Genomic DNA, 20,793 nt, shown 5'->3' on the forward strand with positions numbered 1-20,793 from the left:
TGGATCCGGGAACTAACCCAAGTGTAGAAACAATCTTCCGCCCACCACACCCCCCGCTATTGCCTGTAAGTTCACAAAGCTCTGGCCAAGAATGTTCTCTTGCTTTTGTTGAGGAGTCCATGAAAAGCTAAGAACTGGTATGGGCTTAGGAGTGAAAAATTAAGGCATTTCTCAGAAATCCAGGCAAGAATTTTGAGAAGTGAGGATCATGAAGTTAGAAATACAAATGGGAGGGACAATTAGGAGAGCGGCTCTAATACAGTAGATACCTCACAGTTATTCTTGATTTCATTACATTTTACTGCATTGATGTTGTACATTAAATCATCTAATCTATCCTCTGCGCTGTGCAAGAAGAGATAGGTAAATGAATGGGATTGCTGATACTGGCAGTTAATAACATTTTTCTATTTATAGTACCACCAGCCTCTGTAAGAGAGATCACTGGGTGTATTTTATACAGGTAAGAAGAATAACAACCTATGATTATGGGGATAGTTGCTTTGAAACTCAACTCCAAGGAACCAAAGAGGCAGCATCCAGAAGATTCAGCCTCACAGAAACCCATTGCATGTCTTAGGGCTTGGATCTCCATGGTGCTGAGCATCTCCTGGAAAATGCTGAAAATCCTCACTTGCTGAATGGCAGCTGAGAGCTCTTGGGAAGGTGTGAAAAGTGGCTTTCAATAAAGGGCTTTTATACTACAAGGCTGGGGAAATAATACAAAGCTCAAGACTTCTGTCGAGGAGTGTGTTTGCTTCCCTCATTTCCCTCATCCCTTTCTTTGCCTAGATCTTGCCAATTCACATATTCTTCCAGATTCCTCAGGTTGGAAGTGTTCTGATAAATAAGAAAAACTAGAAGGAAGGAAAACTTTTGGATGACATGATTGTTGTCTCTAAACCATCATGTGATCAGGCTGTTGGTTCATAACTTCTGTTGCTGGGTGTTCAGCAAATTGTTATAAGAAATAAAAATTGGCCTTTTCTCTTCAAACCCTGATGATTTGCATATTTCCCCAATGTAAATTCCCTCACTCTGCTTGTAAAAAAAAAAAAATAGCCACCATCATCTGCACCTCTCTGCAGTGCAGAACAGTGAAGTTTCCTTCAAGTCCCTTACCATCTCTCCAGACTGATAGGACTGTTTCACATTTCCCAACATTTTTCTTCATGAAGTGCATCCAGGAAGATTTCTGAAATGCCTGGTAGACCTGGATTCCCCAGACCTAGCTCCCCTGAGCTGGGATGCCCTGAGTGGCCTGGTTTCCCAAATGGTCTCAAAATGGAAACCTCTTGCATTGCTTTTGAAAATCATGGGTATTACTGTTCCTATGTATTTAAATAATCTTTCTACCCTGAGCAACTCATGGCAGGGTAAATACAACAGTCCCTGAACAGTGCAGAACAGCTTTGATCGTTATTTTTGTATTTATGAAGCCTGAAAGTGTACACAAGGAGCATCATATGACACATGAAGACAGAGGACCACACAGAACATCTGTCCATTATGTTCTGCACAGTTACTTATGCCAAGAAGTGAAAGAAGGTATCCAGTTTTACCTCCAGTGTTTGTAAGAAGCAGAAATCAAATTCTGGTCTTTTGGAAGACGAGCTCACTAGTGTAATTCAGGGCTAAATCCTGCCTGGTGTTGAGCATTTCAGCTTTGCAGCTTTCTTCCATCCCCTGCACCCCTCTCGCACATTTTTGGCCACAAACTCTCTGTTTCTTCTGAATCTGGATGAACTGGGACATGGGCTTGCTCTGCCCAGGGTGGTGTTGTGGAGCCGGGTTTCTTTGGGCTTCCTCTTGCTTTTGTGAGAGATGCCATCCAGCCTCCCAGTGTTGTCTACCTGAGACTACCAGGGCAAACGAATAATTTATTGCCATTCCCCCCCCAAGCCCCCCTGCGTCTGCTCATTCAGCTGACAGAAACCCACATCAAGCATCTGCGTATCAGTACACACCTTAATGGTTTGTGTTTCTCCTAGAAGCTGCTTGATGAGCCGAATGCGCTTTAGTTTAGCGTTTTCTTGTGAAACGGGGTATTTGTGGGCAGAAGGCGACAGGTGTGTCCGGGCGGCCTGGCGCAGCACGGTGCAAGGATGGTCGCGCTGGGTGGCTGTGGCTGACTGCGGGTGCGAAGCCTCGGCCGCCAGTGCCGGCAATCTTAACCTTGACTAGCAGGTTACCAGTCAGGAGCAAGAGAAAACTGGGGGTTTTTTGTTTTGGCATCCTGGGTGCGGGCACACCTGTGTGACCCCACGGGGAAGCTGTATCTGGGAGTGGGGTCGTGGCAGGACTGCAGAGCTGTGACCGAGCACCCTCACGTCAGGGCCGGGAGCATGTGCCACCAGCTCCGTCACACGAAAACATCCTCCCAGTGACAAAACGCTGCCCTGAACCGCACTGCTCAGCCACCCCCTGCACCGCTCAGCCGCCCCGCCCGTGAGGGCGGATCTGTGAGGGGCCCACTCCCGGTATAGACACCCGCGCCCCTTCCCGCCGCGGAGCCGTTGAGAGAAAAACGCCCCGAAAGCGGCACCGAGCTTCCCCGCGTCGCATCGCCTGCCTGCCTGCCTGCCTGCCTGCCTGCCTGCCTGCCTCCGCCCCGCCCCGCCCCGCCCCAGCTCGGCCCGGCCCCGCTCGCCGAGCTACGGCCCCAGCTCGCCCGCCCTCAGCCGCCGCCGCCGCGGGGGAGGTGTCGGGAGGTGCTGGGGGCGGGCAGATCGGCCGCAGACCACCTATCGCAGCGGCCGGGTGTTGTGACGGACGTGCAGAGCGTGCAATGAGCGAGGAGCTGTGGTTAGAGATGCAGGTTCGGCCGCAGGTCCAGGCCAATAAGAGGCGCGGGGGCGGGGCTGCGCGTCCTGCCCCCGCGGTGCTGCGCGCGGCCGAGGCGGAGAGGTGGGAGCGGGCGCCGCCGCCGCCTGCTCGGGCTGAGCGGCCGCGGGGCCGGGCACAGCGGGCAGCCCACCGGGACGGACGGGACGGGGACGGGCCGCCACCGCAGCAGCCATGGATCACTACGACCCGCAGCAGACCAACGACTACATGCAGCCGGAGGAGGACTGGGACCGGGACCTGCTCCTCGACCCGGCCTGGGAGAAGCAGCAGAGGAAGGTGGGCGCGCAATCCCGCCCCTCGCTTCCCCACACCCCCTCTTCCCCACACACGCACACCGCGGGACCGCCGGGGCGCCTCCACCGGCCGCAGCGGGGCCGGTGCGCACCTGGCCGGGGGCTGGCGCGGCGTAGCGAGGCGAACCGGCGGGAGCCGCGGGGGCGGGTGGAGCGGGCAGGTGATGGCGGGGCGGGGAGGGAGGTACCGCGGTGGGTCAGCAACAGATGTCCGCCCTGTCACCGGTATCCGGCCCGCTACGGCGGGTCCGGTCCGCAGGTGCGCCCGGGCGGAGCGGGGGCCCCGGGGGGCGGTGGCGGGGCCCCCCTCAGCCCCCGCCGGTCTCCCCGCTGTCCGTACCCTGGGCCCGGCGGCGGGACGGTAACTGGCTTCTCGTTTGAATGGTGTGGTTTAGGGCAGGGCTTGCGCGGAGCTCATGTCCAAAAATGGTAACATTCAGCCCTTTTTTTAAACCGAAAGGGTGGCGGTGGGGAGGGGAGCTCAGGAGGAGCTCCAGCCTCGCCGCTCTTTAGCCATATAATTTTTTTTCTTCCTCCTTTAAACCAAAAGCATCCTGTATTAGATCACTCTGGAATCCTAATCCCCAAAACATTTCCGTTTTAGTCACTTCATCAGGCAACAATAAAGCAGAACGTGAAACACCACTCACGCTAACATGGCAGGAGCACCTCAGGGTGCAGCGGGCTCCCACCGCTCTTCCCAGCCAGTCACTTGTTTGCTCTGGGCTCACGTTTCAGATCATGCCTTGCTCTGCCTGAGCTGCGAGCAGGCAGGAGAATCCCCAAACCTTCTCTACTAGAGGGGAGAAAATTGCTTATTTCTGCATAAATGATATATTAATATATATAATGTAGCCCGAGGTGCGGGGTTTCCTGTAAAGAAGACTCTTCTTCCTCTTCAGTCCCTCTCCTTCCCCCTTCCTCTGCTTCCAGATGAAGGGTTTTCAGGTTCTCCTGCTCATAGCTGTCTGAAATGGTGCCACTGAGAAGTCTTTCCCCTGGAGTCTGATGAGTTAATTGAAGGTGATAGCTATAGAGCTGTTGTCAGCAGTTTCCTCGGTTTCCTCGCTTGGAGGGACTTGGGTGGCAAGTAGACAGCATGGGATTAAAGCACACAAACAAGGGCATTTAATGGAGAAAGAGTTGATGGAGTGTGAGCTTATATTTCAACAAAGGAGGGAGAGAAGAATGTAATCTTGGTCTGGGGCGTGAGTGCTGGATGGCTTATCTGAAGACCAGGCTCTATTCCTTTGAGGAGGAAAGCTTCTTCCTTTTCAAAAGATCTGCCTGGCTGTGATCTGTATCTCCAGTTGTATGCTAATATCTGGCTAATGCGTCTAGGAACAGCCAGTGGGGCCCAGAGCAAGATGGGCAGTATTGCTCACAGGCTGTGAGGGGAAATGACTGTCATACTGTGGGGTTTTTTGCCTTTCATGGTATGGGGTGAGGGGAAATATTTTATATGTAGTGGAACACTGACTTGGTTGTCAGAGGCAGGGGCTGAACCTTTGGCTTAAAAAGATGTCCTAAAACCCAAGCTGTGGTACGTGCCCTGAAGGCCATGCTCTTCTAATATTACCTCCTTCCAGGAGTTTTTAAGTCCCTGTTAGTCCTATCACAAGAGGGGGACAGAGAGCTACTCTGTTAACTCGGGTTACTTGTGCAGAGGAGGGGAGAAGCCAAGAGGGAGTTTGAAGGAATTAATGCATCTGCTTCAAAATAATGCAAGCCGATTTCTTTTGATGGTCAGCTGCTACCAGTTGAATTTGATGTGCTGGGTGTTACTGTCTGCCTTGCTGAACGGAAGGACTCTATATAGGTAGGTGTCCTTCTCTGGGAGTGATGGTTCTTCCCAGTTGCAGCACATCAGGCTATTCCCCCCCTCAGAGGGATCGATGACCGGACCCCAGCCTGAGCAGGCTGTGCAGATATTGAGGGATAGTCTTGTTCCTCTCCCCAGGGTCTGAATGTGACTGAAAGCTTTGTTGGGGTCTTGGGGCTTGTTTTCTTCAGAGATGGGGAAATAATAGTATTCACCAGGCATAAGCCTGGGATGTATGGTGCAGTAAAACTGTCAGCCCTTCTTACCTGTGAAATGAAATCATTGAAGTAATTAAAGTTAAATGTTCATTACTGTACATGTTAGTTAATAGCTTACTGAGGTGAACAGGAGGGATTCATGCCTCCCAAATATTCCGGTAGGCTCTTTTCAGGCTTGATCTTTCCTGGTTGACTCACGTGGTTTAGGTTTTCCTTCACCTAAGGAATAGCTGGAGAATTTCTTGACAGAGGAAATCTGTCTGATTTAAGTACTAACTCAGACAGTACTAAATCTGATTTAAGTACTACCCAGTTGTTATTTATAGCACTGAGACCAGCCAGTGAGGCAGACATGAAACTTTCATGCTTGGGCCATCTCTGGGAGGGGAGACAGCATGCCTAAAGTGGTAGCAGGGCCAGTAATCCAGTAAGCAAATGTCTGTGTGAGAAGTGGCTGTGTCTTGCTGGCTGTTTCCAACCCAGCTTCTTGTATCCTAGCTCAGTAAGGCCCTGTGGGCTGGGAATAGCTGTGCCACAGTGCTGTCCTGTGTGGCTTTGTGCAGCTGGGACTAATTGAGACTTGGGAAGCAAACAGTCTAGAGATGTTGCTCACAGATGAATTGAATCCAGCTCCCCTTCTCCTGGCTGCACAGGCTTAGCAGAACTCATAGTGGGCATCAGATGTGGGAAGAGCTGCTGATTTATTTTTTTTTTTTTTAGTAACAGCCTCAACAGGCATGCTGTAAGGATGACAAGTTTGAGTTTTCGGGAGCTGGTTTGCAGGTTTCCTACCTGTGCTGAGACACAGATACAACAGCCTTCGCTGTCTGGGTTGGTGCTTGAGATATGATCTCATGAGTTGCTTTGAGATGGATAAATAGATGAGCTGCAGAGTGAATCTCATATTTGGAGGGTGAAGTTTGGCCTCTTGAACATGATACAGAGAAGAGACATTGATCTCACACCTCTTCCCACCTGCTCCTTCCTGGGAAGTTACTGTTTTACAGTGTAGGGATAAAGTGACAGTTCCTGGGAGGAAAGCAGCTTTCTACACAAAGCTTATTTTTCATGTCTATCAGAAGAGACTCTAAGAGGTTTTAAAGAGCTTGTGGCAGCATTGCTATTCATAAGCAGCAAAAAATATAATGTGCAGAATGAATTCAGCTACTTCTCACTTGATATAAGCCTCTGCACAGCCTTTTGTGCAGGAGCAGGGGGTCTCTTCTAGGGATTAAAATACTTTCCCCCTTTGCACTATTGAACTCATCTCAGTAGCTTCTTCTAATAGCTTTTTCTTTCTCCTCCCTTCTTTGCTGTCTGGAGTCAGGCCTCAAAGTAGCTCTAGCCAAGGCATAACAAGATTGATCCTGCTGTTTCCCAGTGTTACAAAGCAAAACTTGCTGAAAGCCATTGCCACGGTCTGACCTAGCTGTCGAGGTAGACAAGCTTGCCATGTCAAAAGTATGTACGTGTTTACTGGCCAAGAGATTGTCACTTGTGCCCACAAGGACATTTCTTCCTCTTGATGACAAATGTCCAGCTTGCAGTGTTCAAACTTTTCCTGAGTCACCTGGAGACTTTTCTTTTGGTGAAGTAGCTGGATTTGGCCTTGAGGGACTGGGTGAGAACTTGGTGGGCAGCATGCCTGACTTGTCTTCACAGGTGAAGTGTGGTAGTGAGAAGGACAACCTCCTACCACTGCCTCCTGAGTGTGCCAGGGAGGTCAGGAATGACACTGGGGTGAAGCTGGTGCTGCTTTGGGGTGCTGGTAGGGGTCAGCCCTTGAGCCCTGCATGCAGCAGGCTCTCCTATTGGTGACTCTTGTTTCATGAACTGGTTGCTCAAGGTGTACCTCATTCGGGGTTTATTTTAAAATCTGGCCTGAAGCAACTTGTCCAAACTGTAGAGCTGGGGGGAAATGCTAAATGCCAAATTGCTTTCTGACCTGGCAGCTGCTGTCTTGACAATATGAGTAGGAAGCAGTGTTTGTTTGCCATATACAACTTAAATGCTGTAAGGAACATCAGTAATGCTTTTCTTTAAAAAAAAAAAAAAATCGAATAAAAGTGCCTTGTCTTTATCTAGTGCTGCTCTGCCCCACCAGGTCGGCGTTTCTGTGGCAGTAAATGATATCTCTGGCTGAGAACACTGTACTGTTTAGATTTATGGTGCTGCTGAAGCAGTGATAGCACAGACTTTTCTGCCCTAAGGAAGTACTTACTAAGTACTGCCTGTTAGAAACAGCAGTCTCCCAGAACCCCTCTTGCCACTCTGTGCCATGCACTGCATGTAATGATACACATAAATACAGCAGCGATCCCATAACCTAAAAAGCCATGCTTCTGCATCCAACAGGCCTTACTGCTCTTGTTCTGCTTTGAATTTTGCTGTGCTAATCATATCTCGGTTTGAGGTGGGGTTTTTAATGTTAGAAAGTGCCTGTTAAATAGAGCCCAGGTCCCTCATGGAAACACCGCACCTCCAAGCCTGCTGGTAACATGCTCAGATCAGGTGGTAAGAGTGTGACTAATATCTCTGACAAAATGTAAAAGTCACAATCATAGCTTCCGTTTCCCTTGGATTGCGTGTCCTCTTGTCCAGACAAGGTCTATTGTGAGAAGGTTATCTAGATTTCCGGAAAGCTACAGTTGTGGTAGCTGCTGTGGACCCACAGAGGTGTAATATACCCCATCTGTAGCTTGTTGAAATTTCTTTCAGTACTATGATAGATTAAGCAGTGAGGTAAATAGATGTGCGTTGTTGGTGAATGTGCAGCACTGAGTCCCTTTGCTCCCACTGTGAGTGACGCTTCATAGTACTTGATGGGCCACAGCAAGGGATGGTCCTTGTGTGGTCTTCACAGTGTGGGTGTGCTGTAGGAAAGGTGGCCCTGCACCTGAGGAGCCTCTGTGCCTTATTTTGAACCGACCAGTATCAATACAGAAGTTGAATGGTGAAATTTGTAAGGCTGCTTGCTCAGCTGCTCTCTTACAGTCAAACAGGCAGGCAATATAGGTCACCAGATATCTCTTATCTTTCAGATCAAGCTTTTGTTGTTTCACATAGTTAGCTTATTGCCAGATAAATGCTCTTCAAAACATTAAACTCCAAAGTTGCTGTAGGGGGCTCTGGAAATATCTGACTTTGTAGGTTCAGTTATTTGTCCTTGAGTATGGGAGCTGCCTCGTACTTTCTGTGATCATGTTTTGTCAGGATGTGTGCTTGTGGGTTTTTAACAAGAACATTATTCATTGTAACCTCTTGATGCGTGATGAATGAAGCATGTGTGTTGCGCAATGACTTACCTGCCTATTCAGTATCCTATTTGAGGGAGAAACTGAGGAGAAAATGAGCATTGGTTGAAAAGGAGACCGCATGTTCTTTGGGGGCCTCTATAACTCATGGGAACATGATACTCACCAAACCGTATCGAACTGTTCCTTCTCCTGATCCTCTGGGGAAGGGCAAAACACCTCAAAGGCATCTAGCTACCAGCCCAGCAATGTAAAGTGTATCTGTCTGGGGAATTTCTTGCTGACTGCTTCAGGCAACCAGTTTAAATTCTTGTGCGTGTGATTTGGTAATGACATTTTTGCTGTGCGTAAGTGCAAAGGCTAGAGATGGTAACGTTGTTTTCCTCCCTGACAGCTTGCAGTGCTCGGTGGTATAGCTTGGGATGCCTGGCATGCCACGTAGGGCATCTTTAAGCAGAAGCTGTTTGGAAACTTCAGTTTTCTTGGCTGTCTGGTGAGAACTTGTCCCCTTAGAAGGAAGCAGGTGCTGTTGCATGAGGTGCTGTTGCCTGGCTATGAAACTCAAGCGTAACTGGATGGTAGCTGTGAGAATGTGGGCTGGTAAACCTGTTCACTAAAAGTGTTCATGAACACTGTGATCACATTTTTAGAAGCTGTGTGTGTTACAGTGGAGACCCAGTGAATGGTACCTGCTCTTCCCAGCACTGAGGTGAATCCACAAATGGTAGTAATATGCTCCCCAGCTGCTCCTGCTGTAGGCTCCTTGCTCTTATGTGTGCTATGTGAGAGGTATGGTTTTGCAATCTAACATGTCTCATGCATTTTTAACTGGAGGAGGAGTAGGGTTCGGTTGGCCTCCCCGGCCAGGTTATGAGCCCATGTGCTTTTCTGTGCTGCCTCGCTGGGATCCACTTCAGACTTTGGCCTGGAGTGCTTAAGGTTGCCACAAGCAGAAGTGACAGAGATGGTGAAAACTTGCACGGCTGTGCTGGTGAAGGACTGAGAGCGTTTTCCAGCTGCCAGTGGATTATCACTGTTGTGTCTGACACTTAGGCTGTTCTCTGGGGTGCACTTACACTAGCAGAAGATGGCTGTGCTTTTTCTGAAGATGAGGTGCAGAAAGCAGTCACTGTAGAAAAGAGACTGGGGAGCTGTCTGGGGAAACGTTGGGAATCTGCTAAATACAACACATACAGTGGACTGGTCTCACTTTAATGTGTTGCATCTACCCCAGGGGCCTGCTGGATGTATGGCTGTGATTTTTAGAGGCATTTTGTACAGTCTAAGCAATGGTGTTTGAGAAGGATGGGGGACAGAGTGCAACAGAGTTTACTATTCTTTTATATAAGAACATAAAACTGATTTCTTGTCGTGTGTGTCTGTTGGAAACATGATGGTTACCATAAGGAATGTGCTTAGCATGGCTTCTACAAATCTTGTATAGCAATGTAAAACCCTCTCATCCCCTCAAAGCCATAGGTGAACTGTGCATGTAGGGAGGAAAACATGTAGTATGCTTGGCAACTGCTAGGTGGGAAAAACATGACCTTAGCAAGAAAGGCAGAGAGTCATCTTTTCTTCATAGAGCCATAAGATTTGCTCTAACTCTGGGATTTTTGGGGCTGAAGCATGTTACACAGAGCTTGAATCTGTTGGGATGAGTTGGTGTAGCGTGGTGAGATAGGCTTAGCAGCAGCAAGACCTTCTGTCTGGTGCTGTTCATGCCAGAAAGTCTGTTTTATTGAAGTCTGTGGAGTCACCTGCTGCTTTATTTTGACCCAGCATGTGAGACTGACGTACATGTTCTAAATAGTCACCCGGATCCCTGAGACAGAACTGGGGACTTCTTTTGGGTTGGCCCAAGATGCTTAAGTGAGCAAAACCACTAGCATTAATATGATTAGCAAAAAAGCTCACTTCTTGTTCCCCTCCCACTGTTGCCTTCCCTGCTCTTGTTCCCCCACTGCATGAGAGCAGACCGTGGTCATAGGATGTTTGTGGTGTGGCCTGGTGCCAGTTTAACCTCTTGGCTCCCTATTATGCAGTAAAGCAGAAGCATTTTTTCCCCATGTTGGTTTCCTGTCGTTGTGTCTTTCCTGCTCAGCTGGCAATGTGTGTATCCTATTGGTAAGGGCTGGGTCAGGCCTTTGCAAGCCAACCCTTGTACCAGTACTGCAGCTGGCTGACATCAGACTTCTACCTGCAGTTGTCCCTTCTTCCAAATCTGTTGCTGCTTTGAAGCACTACACTATGAACAAGGCTCTGCAGAAGCCTTCTCCACCCTCAGTGCACTGAAACAGCTCCCAGTGACAGGGCTGCGGTATGCATGAATAAACAGAGGGGATTTTGGTGTCTCATCCAGATGAATCTTTGACTTGTCATTCTATGTAGACTGAAAGCCTCCTGGAAATGTGTTCATCCCTGTAGTGTGGGAAATGAGAGCAAAACTGGCCTTTCTATTGTATTAGAGCCAAGATGGGAAGTGCTGGCAGGTAAAAAGGCTGTGTCTTGGCTATTAACGCTCGCTACAGTGGACGCCACTGATGTGAGTCTCCATATATCACATGTCTGATGCTCAGGCTGGAGTGGTTTCAAGTAGGTCTCTGAGTGCCAACAATCCTGGGCTTCTGGGCAATCTTACAGAAACACACCAGTGTGGATAGTTGATAGCCAGATGAAGCTGCAGGGCAGACTTTGTAAGCAGCAACTTGTTCTGTGTCCTCTTAGATGGCTTATGTGGTCAATGGGAAGGCAGAGATGACTTGATGTATCAGCTGGTTGCTTCTTTGGCAGTCTGCTTGACTTTGCAGTGACCATGCATTACTGCAGTGTAGGGCCTGCCCTTCAGGATAGCACAAGTGGGCTCTGCTCATGCGTCCTATGCATGGCCCTCATATTTGGAGGGATCTTGTGAAATCTTGTATCTCTGTGCCATACAGCACAGTGTGGATGGGCAGCCTGTTTGCTCTGCTCCTTCTGCGAGCAGAGTGCTGGATGGCTGGAGAAGTTTCACACAGAATACTCGTGCTTCCTTTTACAATGCTAAGGACAACTCTCCTGTCCTACAGAGGTGCTGAACCAAGGCCAGTTGGCAGTGGAGGAGGGACTTCTGCTTTCCACGGCCTTTGGATCAGGCAGCCAGGGCACTTGCTACTCCTTGCTGCAGCATATGATGCTAAGCACTCAAACTTCACCGCTGCTGTAAATGGAATTTGTGCTGTTACATCTTCGTTCCAGGAGCTAGCCCGTAAAGGCCTCTGAGGGATGAGGGAGAGCGAGAGAACCATGTATGGTCTCTGCATCCCAGCAAAGTGCTCTTTTCTTCATCATGGAAAGTGATGTGTACCTCAGAGCCCTGTTTCCTGGCCAGATTCCTTGGCTCTGTAGCAGCTGAGTTTCTCTTGCTACCCAGTGTACCTGTGATACCCCTCAGTTTATTTAAATCTGCCCTTCAGTAGATGAGTTAGTTCTGCTACTTAAATGTATTATCCCCAAGAGAACTTTAAAATTTGACTCCACAGGTGAAAAAAAGTTAATTTTTTAACTGCTAAACAATGCCAAAGAAAGGACACTTTGTTTAAAGCTGTTTAGACCATGTCTATGCCAGGGTTTATCACAACGGAAAATACTTAATTTCCTAAGGAAAACTTTGATTGCAGCCAAAAGCAGTTTCAGCCTTTTAAGTGTATTTGTGCTTCCAGGTGAGTTTCCTACATGTTTTATCTGGTTTGGGAGATGTGGAGATCTCCCTCCAACGAGGGAGAGGAGAGCAGTAGCTCAGGTATAAGGGTGTGGTGGGAAGAGGAGCGCGGAGATATGTTTGTTCAAGCCTCTGCCTTCCCTCTAGCTCTGCTCACGGTGTTGCTATACAGGAGGAGCATCTCCAGAGGAAGCATTGGTCTTGGTCATACCTGGCTCCACACCCAAAGCAAGACCTTGTGCTTCGTCAGTGCTTGCTCATCAAGTGCCTTTTGGCAGTGGCGCTTGCAGGCAGCTCTGCTGTGCAGAGAAGGCTGGGTGGGGGCAGCGGGGGAGTACATTCATGAACATGAACCCGTCTGTTTCAAAATGGCTAACGCGTGGAAACTTGCTGTTTCCCAAGGGTTTTGTTGGGCTGTTGGGGAACTCTGGCCAGGGATGAGACTATTTCCAGCTGTGGTGAGCCAAGTGTGAACTCACTCTGGGCAAGATGCCCAGCTCCACTGGTTTTCTCCTGCCAGAAATCCTCACCCTCCAGCCAGCGATACCAAACTCAGTTTCTGCCAGTCCTCAGCTGAAGACTTCTGAAGGGAGAGAACAAGGAAACCAAGCAGAGCAAGATACTGCTGAGGAAGGGGTGAGGGGAGGAACTGAAGAGCTTGTGCAGGGGACATGATGGTTGGGTGTCACCACTGAGGATGTGGCTGTTGTGGATGAGGGCTGGCAAGGGGTGTAGGGACTTGCTTTTCCTAGGGTGAGTGGAGAGGAAAAAGTGGGTGATGGGGTGCAAGGGGCTGGCTTTCTTCAGGCAGAGATACCCAACCTGCAGGGACATACTGCTGGCAGAACCATCGGGGTAGTCCTCTGAGAATGAGTATTGTTCCCTTCATTGTGGTTTCAACACACTGGGGACTCCTGTAAAATAGGAGATTGCTTTCCTCTTTTGTGGAAGGTGCTGAAGGGCAGAAGGTGCCCTTCAAGGGGGAGGCTGTGCATCTGGGAGCTCTTGCCCTCCACAGAAAAGGTATGGCCACAAAAAAGTTTGTCTTCCAGAGCTGGCAGTCCTTCTTGTAGTCTCTGTGCATTAGGATAGGACTTCTTGCCAGGATCCATTGGTCCAGCTGCTTTTCTGCAAAGACTGCTCTGCAGTCAGATGCTGTGGAAGAACAAGGAGAGGTGGGAGTCAGGTGTGCAGGGAGCCTCCCTGCATGTTCTTTGTATGGATTTTTGGCAACTGGAGGGACTAAGGGATTAATGCCTGATACTGTGGTCCTTTCAGTGCTGACAACAATTGCTAGTGAAAGGAAATTTCTAGCTGCTCTTTCTGGTGAGTGCCTTTGGCTCCTGATTCTGTGGGTGTTTGGATTCCAGCTGTTTGGTTGGAGCTAGCAGGTGTCTGTTAAAGAGTTTCTAAAATACCTGTAGTCACAACTCTTTGCATGCTGAAACAAAGTTCACAAATGTGATACTGTGTTGATAACTTAGCTTGCACATGCCTGTCTGCCTCATGTCTTCTGGGTCTGGTCATGCAGAGATGTTGGAGCTGATGGAGCTAGCATGTGAACAGGACACCTTCTGTTCCTGAAAGCACACTGCCTCCAACACTGATAATTTTCATGTACAAGTGTATCATTTAGTGACACATAACACTGCTCCTTGCTGTTGCTGCCTGTTGTAAATGGCCTGACCCAGCCAGCTACTGACAGCCTCCTGATGGCTGAAAGCTGTTTCCATCCTAGACCAAAAGGAGTATTTCCCTCCCCCTTCTATAATGGCTTATTTCTTTAAAGCTGTTAACTGGCCATAATCCAATCATTACTACTGTAATTAGTGAACTGCTTACAGTAACTAAAACACTTGAAGCATAATATCCCCTGTGTTTACAGAGCTTGGAACAACTTTTGCCTGCAGTCCTGTGAGAGGTTAATTACTGCTGATGGCCTGGGGGTGGGTGCAGGGGACACAGGGCAAGCCTGGTGCAGGCCCTGGATGGCACCACGTGGGCTTTCCACAGCTGAGAGAACCTCAGGAGCCCCATGGAGGTGAGCTGGTGTGCCCGGTTCATGGTTATCGCCTGCTGCCCCTTTGTCAGAAAGGAGCCTTCTGTTAGCAAGCTGTGCCAGAGGACATGGGTGTTGGGTGGAACTTGCAGGGCAGCTGGTGGCATTGAAGGTAGGATGCAGTAGTACTTAATGTTTGGTTTATTATGTGGTAGAAGTTACCTCCACTGCAGGAGGCTCAATGTTTCCTCTTGCTATCAGAGTACCCTCTTCTTCCTGTGTACAGTGTCTGTGCTCTCCCCTACCCACCAAATTACTAACATCATAGGCAAGGCCAAGAGTATTCAGCTTCTGGCCCTGCAGATTCATTCTGCAGGACTTGAGGTTTCCAAGCAGACACATCCCACAACTGCATTTTTCAGCCACTTGTCCCTTTGGGAGCAATGAGCCAGCTTTCCTGAAGGCTTTTCCTGCCCTCCCCTTCATACCCTGACAGGAGGGCAATACCAGTGCACTAATCTCCAGCCTTTGTTCTGCTTCCTTGTTTTTACCTCCTGAGATGAAGCTTGTTGTAACTCAGACTTTTCCTTCTTGGGGAGGACTGTGGTGAGGAACAAGTGTGGGCAGCTCTTCAAGTGGAGAGCCCTGCTGGATGAGAAGGAGTGAGGGTAATGCAGCTGCAGCAAGCAAGGACCCTGCAGTGGTAAAATACCTAGCTGCCCAGCTGCCAGCCATCAGTTGGCATGCTGTACTGCGCAGCTGAGTAGGGTATTCATTTGCAGTACTTGGCCTGTGATGGGGGTCAGAAAAATGAAAAGTCTTTTTTGCCTAAGGATGAGTGTATTCAAAAAAAACCACCAAAACAACCAAAAAAACCCAAACCACTACCCCCCAAAAAAACCCACTCCCATTACAGGGTTTTCATTTTGCTTTTCAGCAATTACCGTGCTGCTTTTCCAGGCTTCATTTCTGTGTGATGCTGAGCAACAGAGGCGGCATATGATGCGCAGTCTGCGTCATGGCCCCTGGCAGGTGAAATGAATAAAGAAACAACTTCTGAAGAGAATGAGTTTGTACTCTACATTTATCTCGGGGGGAGAGATGTTCTCACCCCTCTGGATATTTTGCATGCTGTCAGCATCTGCCACTGCTGTCTATATATTTACGTTATTGCCCCAGAAATCTGCTGTTGTCATGGAGTTGCATGAAAGATTGAAAATGTACTTGTTGCCATGTAGGTCAGAGTGGTCAGTAAGGTGAGGAGCAAGTCCTAGAGTGCCAGTGGCCAGAGATCTGTCTCTGTGGTGGGCCCCGTGATGTGCCAAGATCTCTTCCGGCCGGCCTGAGCAGTGTCTGCCTGTTGCCTTGCGCTCTGCATCTCTCTGCATCTTCCAGCAGTCTCTTGCCACGCTTGTGTAGCCTGCAGGGTAATTGGGGGAAGGGACAGTGTTGCTGCCCTGTGTTTGTACAGCACCCTGCACAGCAGAACTCTGATCTGTGCGCGTAGTTCCCAGATGCTGCAAGGCCATGAGTACTGAAGTGATAGTAACTGATTTTAAATGGACCCTCTCTTTACTTCTAAGTGTTATCTTAAGACTACTTGTCCTGATTACAGCACATAAAAGTTGCTTCCCTGTTTGTGGTACTCACAATCCACTTGACTCAAAGAGAATACTTTCAATTCCATATTCTTTTGCACTAGCACCATGCATTTGAGTTACTGTTGGGTTTAGTTGCTGGCGTAGCCGCTATCAGCACACTCTGCTTGAGTGCTTCCCAGTTTCTCTTTGGGATGAAGTGTAGTAACAGACCACTTCAGAGTGGTGCTTCTGTATTTCTGTCATCTTTAGCTTCGGATGTCTGCTTTCAGCGTGCTGCTACAAAATTGCAAATATAGATGTCCCTTTCTCCACACCCTTCCAATTCTGCTGGTGTAGTACAGCAGCTTTTTGTAGTGAGTTTCTGCTGTGGGCATAGCCAAAGAGAATAAATTACCAGCATGCTATTTTTGTTAAATTTTCCTCTGAGTTTAAAGCCTCTGATGGTATTCCTTGATATCTTTTTCTACCTTTATTTCCCTATCCCAAATTCTCCTTCTTCCTCTTCTCCCTCCCCTTCCTTGCCCCACCTTTGTTACAGGAACTGGGAAGGGAAATCTGTATTCCCATTTTACTCTGCCATTGTGTTGAGTGATCTCATGATATGGATTGAAGATTGCTGTTCTGCTTAGATGGCTTGCTGGCTTTAATGGTCTGATACATTAACAAAATGATGTGGTGCTGCAAAGAGCTTTTGAAACTTTTGATAATAAGTTTTTAATAATTATCTTCATCTCTTTCATGTAGAGACTATTTTGGTGGTGTTGCTTTCTTTCAGAGCTTATTTTGAAGTCCGTCTGCTGGCGATGGGCTCTGCAGCCCATATCTGAGTTGAGCCTTGCTCTGCTTCTGAGCAGGGCAGGAGTGAGGCAGGGGAACGCTTGCACTGGGCACAGGCTGGGGGAATCGAAGGTGTGGATTCGGTCTGCACAGCCCACCTGAAGGAACAGCTCTCTAGGCAAAGAGCAAAGCTCTTCATCAGTGCTGGGGCGCAGTATGCAGTAAGAGGTGTCCTTTGGGTAAGCCCGCCTCTGGGTGCGAGTACTGTCCTGATGCTACAGCAAAGAGTGAGGCATTGGCAAAATTCACTTGGGTCTGTTCCCCTCTGACCTTCCTGTGTGGTGGGCTGGTAAGTCACATTCTCCTATGACTTCTTCTCATGTGAACCCTTAGCAAGGTTTTGTAAGAGTGCTTATTTGTCATGAAATTGCAGTGCACCAGAACCACCACCCTTCCAGTCTTAGTAGAAGAGAATAGAAATATTAGCTAGACATGCTTGTTTCTGTCAAACTAACTGGGGCTTAATTTACACACCACCACCCCTCCCTGCCCCCCCCCCCCCCCAATTTGCTACTTGCTTTACCTTCCCAAGAAGATAGAGTGGGCAAAATATTTTACTTTATGTATATTGGGGATAACATACTCCAGAGCTCTTAATGTAGCTTGTGTAGTGCTTATCTGCTTTTCGGCTAGTGAACTTTGGTACTTCTGCAGCCTTACAAAAGGGTTGAATAAATGTATTGTGTAATTGCTGTCTGTAAAGTGTTTTCTAGACAGTTTGCCAGAGGGTGACATAAGGTATATTCAAACTGGTGGTCCTTGATGATTCCAAAGACCTGCCAAAAGCTTATGTTTTGCACCTAATTTATTTAACTTTTGCATATGTGAGTGCTGAGTGTTCTCTCTTCATCAATTTACTCCGGGCAAGACTCCTCTAGATACAGTTTCACAATTTTCAATCCAGTCTGACTGTGCTTATCTGTCACTGGTTCTCAGTTGGATGCACCCATGATTAGTACCTGTGCATGCTATGGAAAAGTGAGTTTACAGCCAGATACGAGTTTGATCCTGCTGAGCTTAAGGTTAAGAGCAGGAGGTGGCAGGGTGGGGGAAGTAAAGGGTGAGTACAGAGTGGGACTACCCACTTTAATGGCAGCTTGTCGATAAAGTGGTCAACACCAGATATGAAACCAGTCCTTCAGCAATATGGTATTTGTGGCTGCAACAAATGCAGAGAGGACCTGGCTCCTAAAGCCAAAGGAGCTTGAGGTTTGTGCTCTCTTCTAGGCTTCTGAATACCTTTTACTAGGTTGGAAAGCAGAGGCAATGCTTTCTCACTTTCTGTAAGCCCTGCCCAAATTCCTTGAATTTTTGCAGCTTGGACCAGGTGATAGTTCTAGTCTGCATGTGAAAAGAATAAAGTGTCTGCCAAGTCTCCATAGGTAGGAATGCAGCTTAAAACCACCTCTAGCCATGCAAGATATCTGAGACTATGGGGGAAGGGTTTTGGAGTGGGGGAATGGAAATCTGCCTGACACAAGTAAGTAATGTTGGAAGCAGTGAGACTATGCTTACAGCTTGATAGAGTAAGGGGGCTGCACTAGCAATTGCTGCCTGAGAAATGCCTGTCCCCAGCTGCTCCTTCCCTCCTTTGCAAGGCACATCCTCTACATTGCTCCAGCATAACTGCTTGTGGACATGAACTATGAGCCAGATGAAAGAACTTAATCAGTGCTAAAATTAATTTACCAAAGCAGTAAGAGGGAGAAGAGTTAAACCTAGATAGCTGCCCACAGTGAGGGAGCAGCAAGAGAATGGGAAAGAGCGGGAGAGAGTCTAAGGAAAAAAAACCCAAACCTTCTTTAACTGTTTTTGCTGTGGATCTGTTCTGAACATCACATTACCTGGTTCCTCAAGCACTGGCCTTGGACTGGGATTTGGCACCTGTCTCATTTTTGAGTCCAATGCAGTCTCCTGCCTTCTGGAAGTGAGTGCTTAATAGCTGGTCAAAACTGCTGCACAGCAGCTGCTGAGCTGGGAAAGAAGCTGCTTCTGTTGCCTATGCAGGAACATTAGCCACCTCCTCTTAGGCCCTGCAGAGATTGCCAGAGCACTTCACATGAACCCAGTTGCTGAAGTTTTGAGGAAACAAAGCTGCTCAGCAAGTGCAGTCTTTAGCCTTCCAAGTCTGAAAGCTCTAAACCTGAAGACTTTGCCATGCTGCTTTGCAGAATACCAGACTTCTTCCATGAACAGGTACCAATAGTCTGATCTCCATCTTTAAAGATCAGCAAGGCTGCTGTAGGGAGTTTGGGGAGCAAAGGGCTGTGCTGTGGGTTGGCCCCTTGTGCCTTGGAGCTGGTGCTTCCCTGTTGAGATAATGCAACAGGGCTGGCTGCTGCTACAGTGAGCTGAGCAGGAATCCCCTGTCAGCAGGGAGATGCTCTGCTGCAGTGGCTCCACTGATGGGTGCTGGGCTCTTTATTCACTAGCAAGTGCATAGTGCTCTGCTCTGATCTGCTTTTCCTGCCTGCTCACTGCATTGCTCTGCCAACTGTTGCTTCAAGTGTAGTTCAAAGTCTGCAACATGAATGTGTCGGGGCTCTGTGCTGAGTCTTCCTGGGTAGAGCTCAGCCTATGGCAGTCCTAAATACAGAGAAACCACACAGACCTAGAGACAGGCTCTAAATAATCAGGACTGGGTTCTTAAGCATCAGGAAGCCAGAAAAAAGTGCTAGAGAGTAGCCTGCTAAGCAATGCAAGAGGCTTAGCTGTTTTGGCAGCTGAGAAGGGAAGAAATAAATTCTAATTCACTTAACAATACCTTACCTGCGTGTAGAATGGGCTGGCTGTCTCATGGCATGGGAGACAGTCTAATATGGAAATGACTAACTTCCTCTGGCAGTTGTCAGTGCAGTGTGTAGGAGGTAGGATGTGAGGGGGTCCTCGGCCTACTACTAAGTGTAGCTAGACTTGCAAACTTAATGCTGTGAAAACTCCACTTTCTGAGTTGGATTGCCTGATTTGTACAGGAAGAAAATATTTCCCTTACAAGCACAATGCTCTGTGGCCATCTGACTGCATAAGAGGAAGGAAGAGTCCTGCAAAGGTTAGATCCTATGTGCCTTGATGATAGGATATGTAATCCCATGGGAGGGAAGAGGTTCCCGTGGGAGGGAGAGGCTGAAATTCATTACTTACCTGGCTTCCAGCCTGCTGGTTCAGGTCACTTCCTCTTCCGGAGCTGTGGTGGGTGCTGGTGTAGGGTTGTGTGGTCATAACTGCACAACATGTGTGGGAGCACAGTGTGCGATGCACTGCACTGGATGCTTGTGCGGCAGCCGTGGTACCCCTGGGCAACAGCCAATACCTACTGTGGTGTGTAACAATCGTGTGATTGCTCGCTGAGGAAAGGGTTGGGACAACTGTGCCCTTGCTCTTCAAGCCCACCCGCTGGTTATTCAGCATGTTGGGAGTGGGATTATTTCTTCCTGGCCAACAGAGAAGATCGGCTTGAGCCTCCCACTTCAGGATCTTAACTACCCATACCCTTTTCCCTGTGAAGCTGCACGTAGACCCGTGTTGTTGTTGGACATGGCTGTGGCTGGTGCCCAGCCACACACTTGAGTCGGAGTTGGATAGATCACTGAATTAAAGCAAACTTCCAGGGGACTGATTATGGTGGAAATAGCATTCATCCTTCTGTAACCTTCCATTGTGTGGACGTGGTTTTCCATAGGAGTCAGCAGCGAGCACCAAGCTGAGGACAAAAGGCCAATCAGTCTGTGGAGATGCTGTTTTGCTGTTCCCACTGCAGTGTTGTGCTGACGTGCAGCTGCCAGCAGGAAGTTAAGCGCACATATCACATGGCACGGTTCTGTTTACAGCATACTTCTCATAATCAGGGCTGGCATCCAAATCCGGAAGAAGATTAGCACTTAACCAGAGACCCTGAAACAATGTGTTTTATGTTGGTATTCCTGTGAAGCTACGCAGTCTGCCATCAGCTCTCTTGCAGAGACCTGCTCGTCCCCGCAGCCCTCAGGGAGCTGTGGGGAGAGAAGAAAATGGATGGGTTTAGGAACAAAGACGGGATTGGACTGAACTGCGTTTATCATTGGTGTAAGCTTGAAGCCAGGGGGATTTGCCAGGAGTTAACTTATTTCATAATAACTTGATCTCTGCCAAAGAAGGTTCTAGTTGGACCCTGGTCTGAGATTAGTACATGAAGCTAACCAGGCTTGGCAGTCACCAGTCTGGGAAATGGGACTGTGCCCCTTGA

At 48.5% G+C, this 20,793-nt stretch overlaps 1 protein-coding gene across 5 annotated transcripts in view; it reads left to right on the plus strand.

Annotated features, from left to right (window-relative positions):
- Positions 1-2,875: 2,875 nt before the first annotated feature.
- The window catches only part of ACTN1 (actinin alpha 1), a 90,619-nt gene continuing 72,701 nt past the window's right edge, over positions 2,876-20,793 (plus strand). For 2 of the 5 annotated variants that reach the window (XM_054828072.1, XM_054828074.1), the window contains exon 1: positions 2,876-3,123. In XM_054828072.1, the coding sequence (XP_054684047.1) occupies positions 3,019-3,123 (105 nt within the window). In that variant the 5' untranslated portion in view covers positions 2,876-3,018. The remainder of the gene's footprint in view (positions 3,124-20,793) is intronic. The other 3 variants (XM_054828077.1, XM_054828073.1, XM_054828075.1) reach the window with 2 other exon arrangements.

Source organism: Grus americana, chromosome 5 (genome assembly GCF_028858705.1).
Source record: "Grus americana isolate bGruAme1 chromosome 5, bGruAme1.mat, whole genome shotgun sequence".
NCBI classification, from domain to species: Eukaryota; Metazoa; Chordata; class Aves; order Gruiformes; family Gruidae; genus Grus; species Grus americana.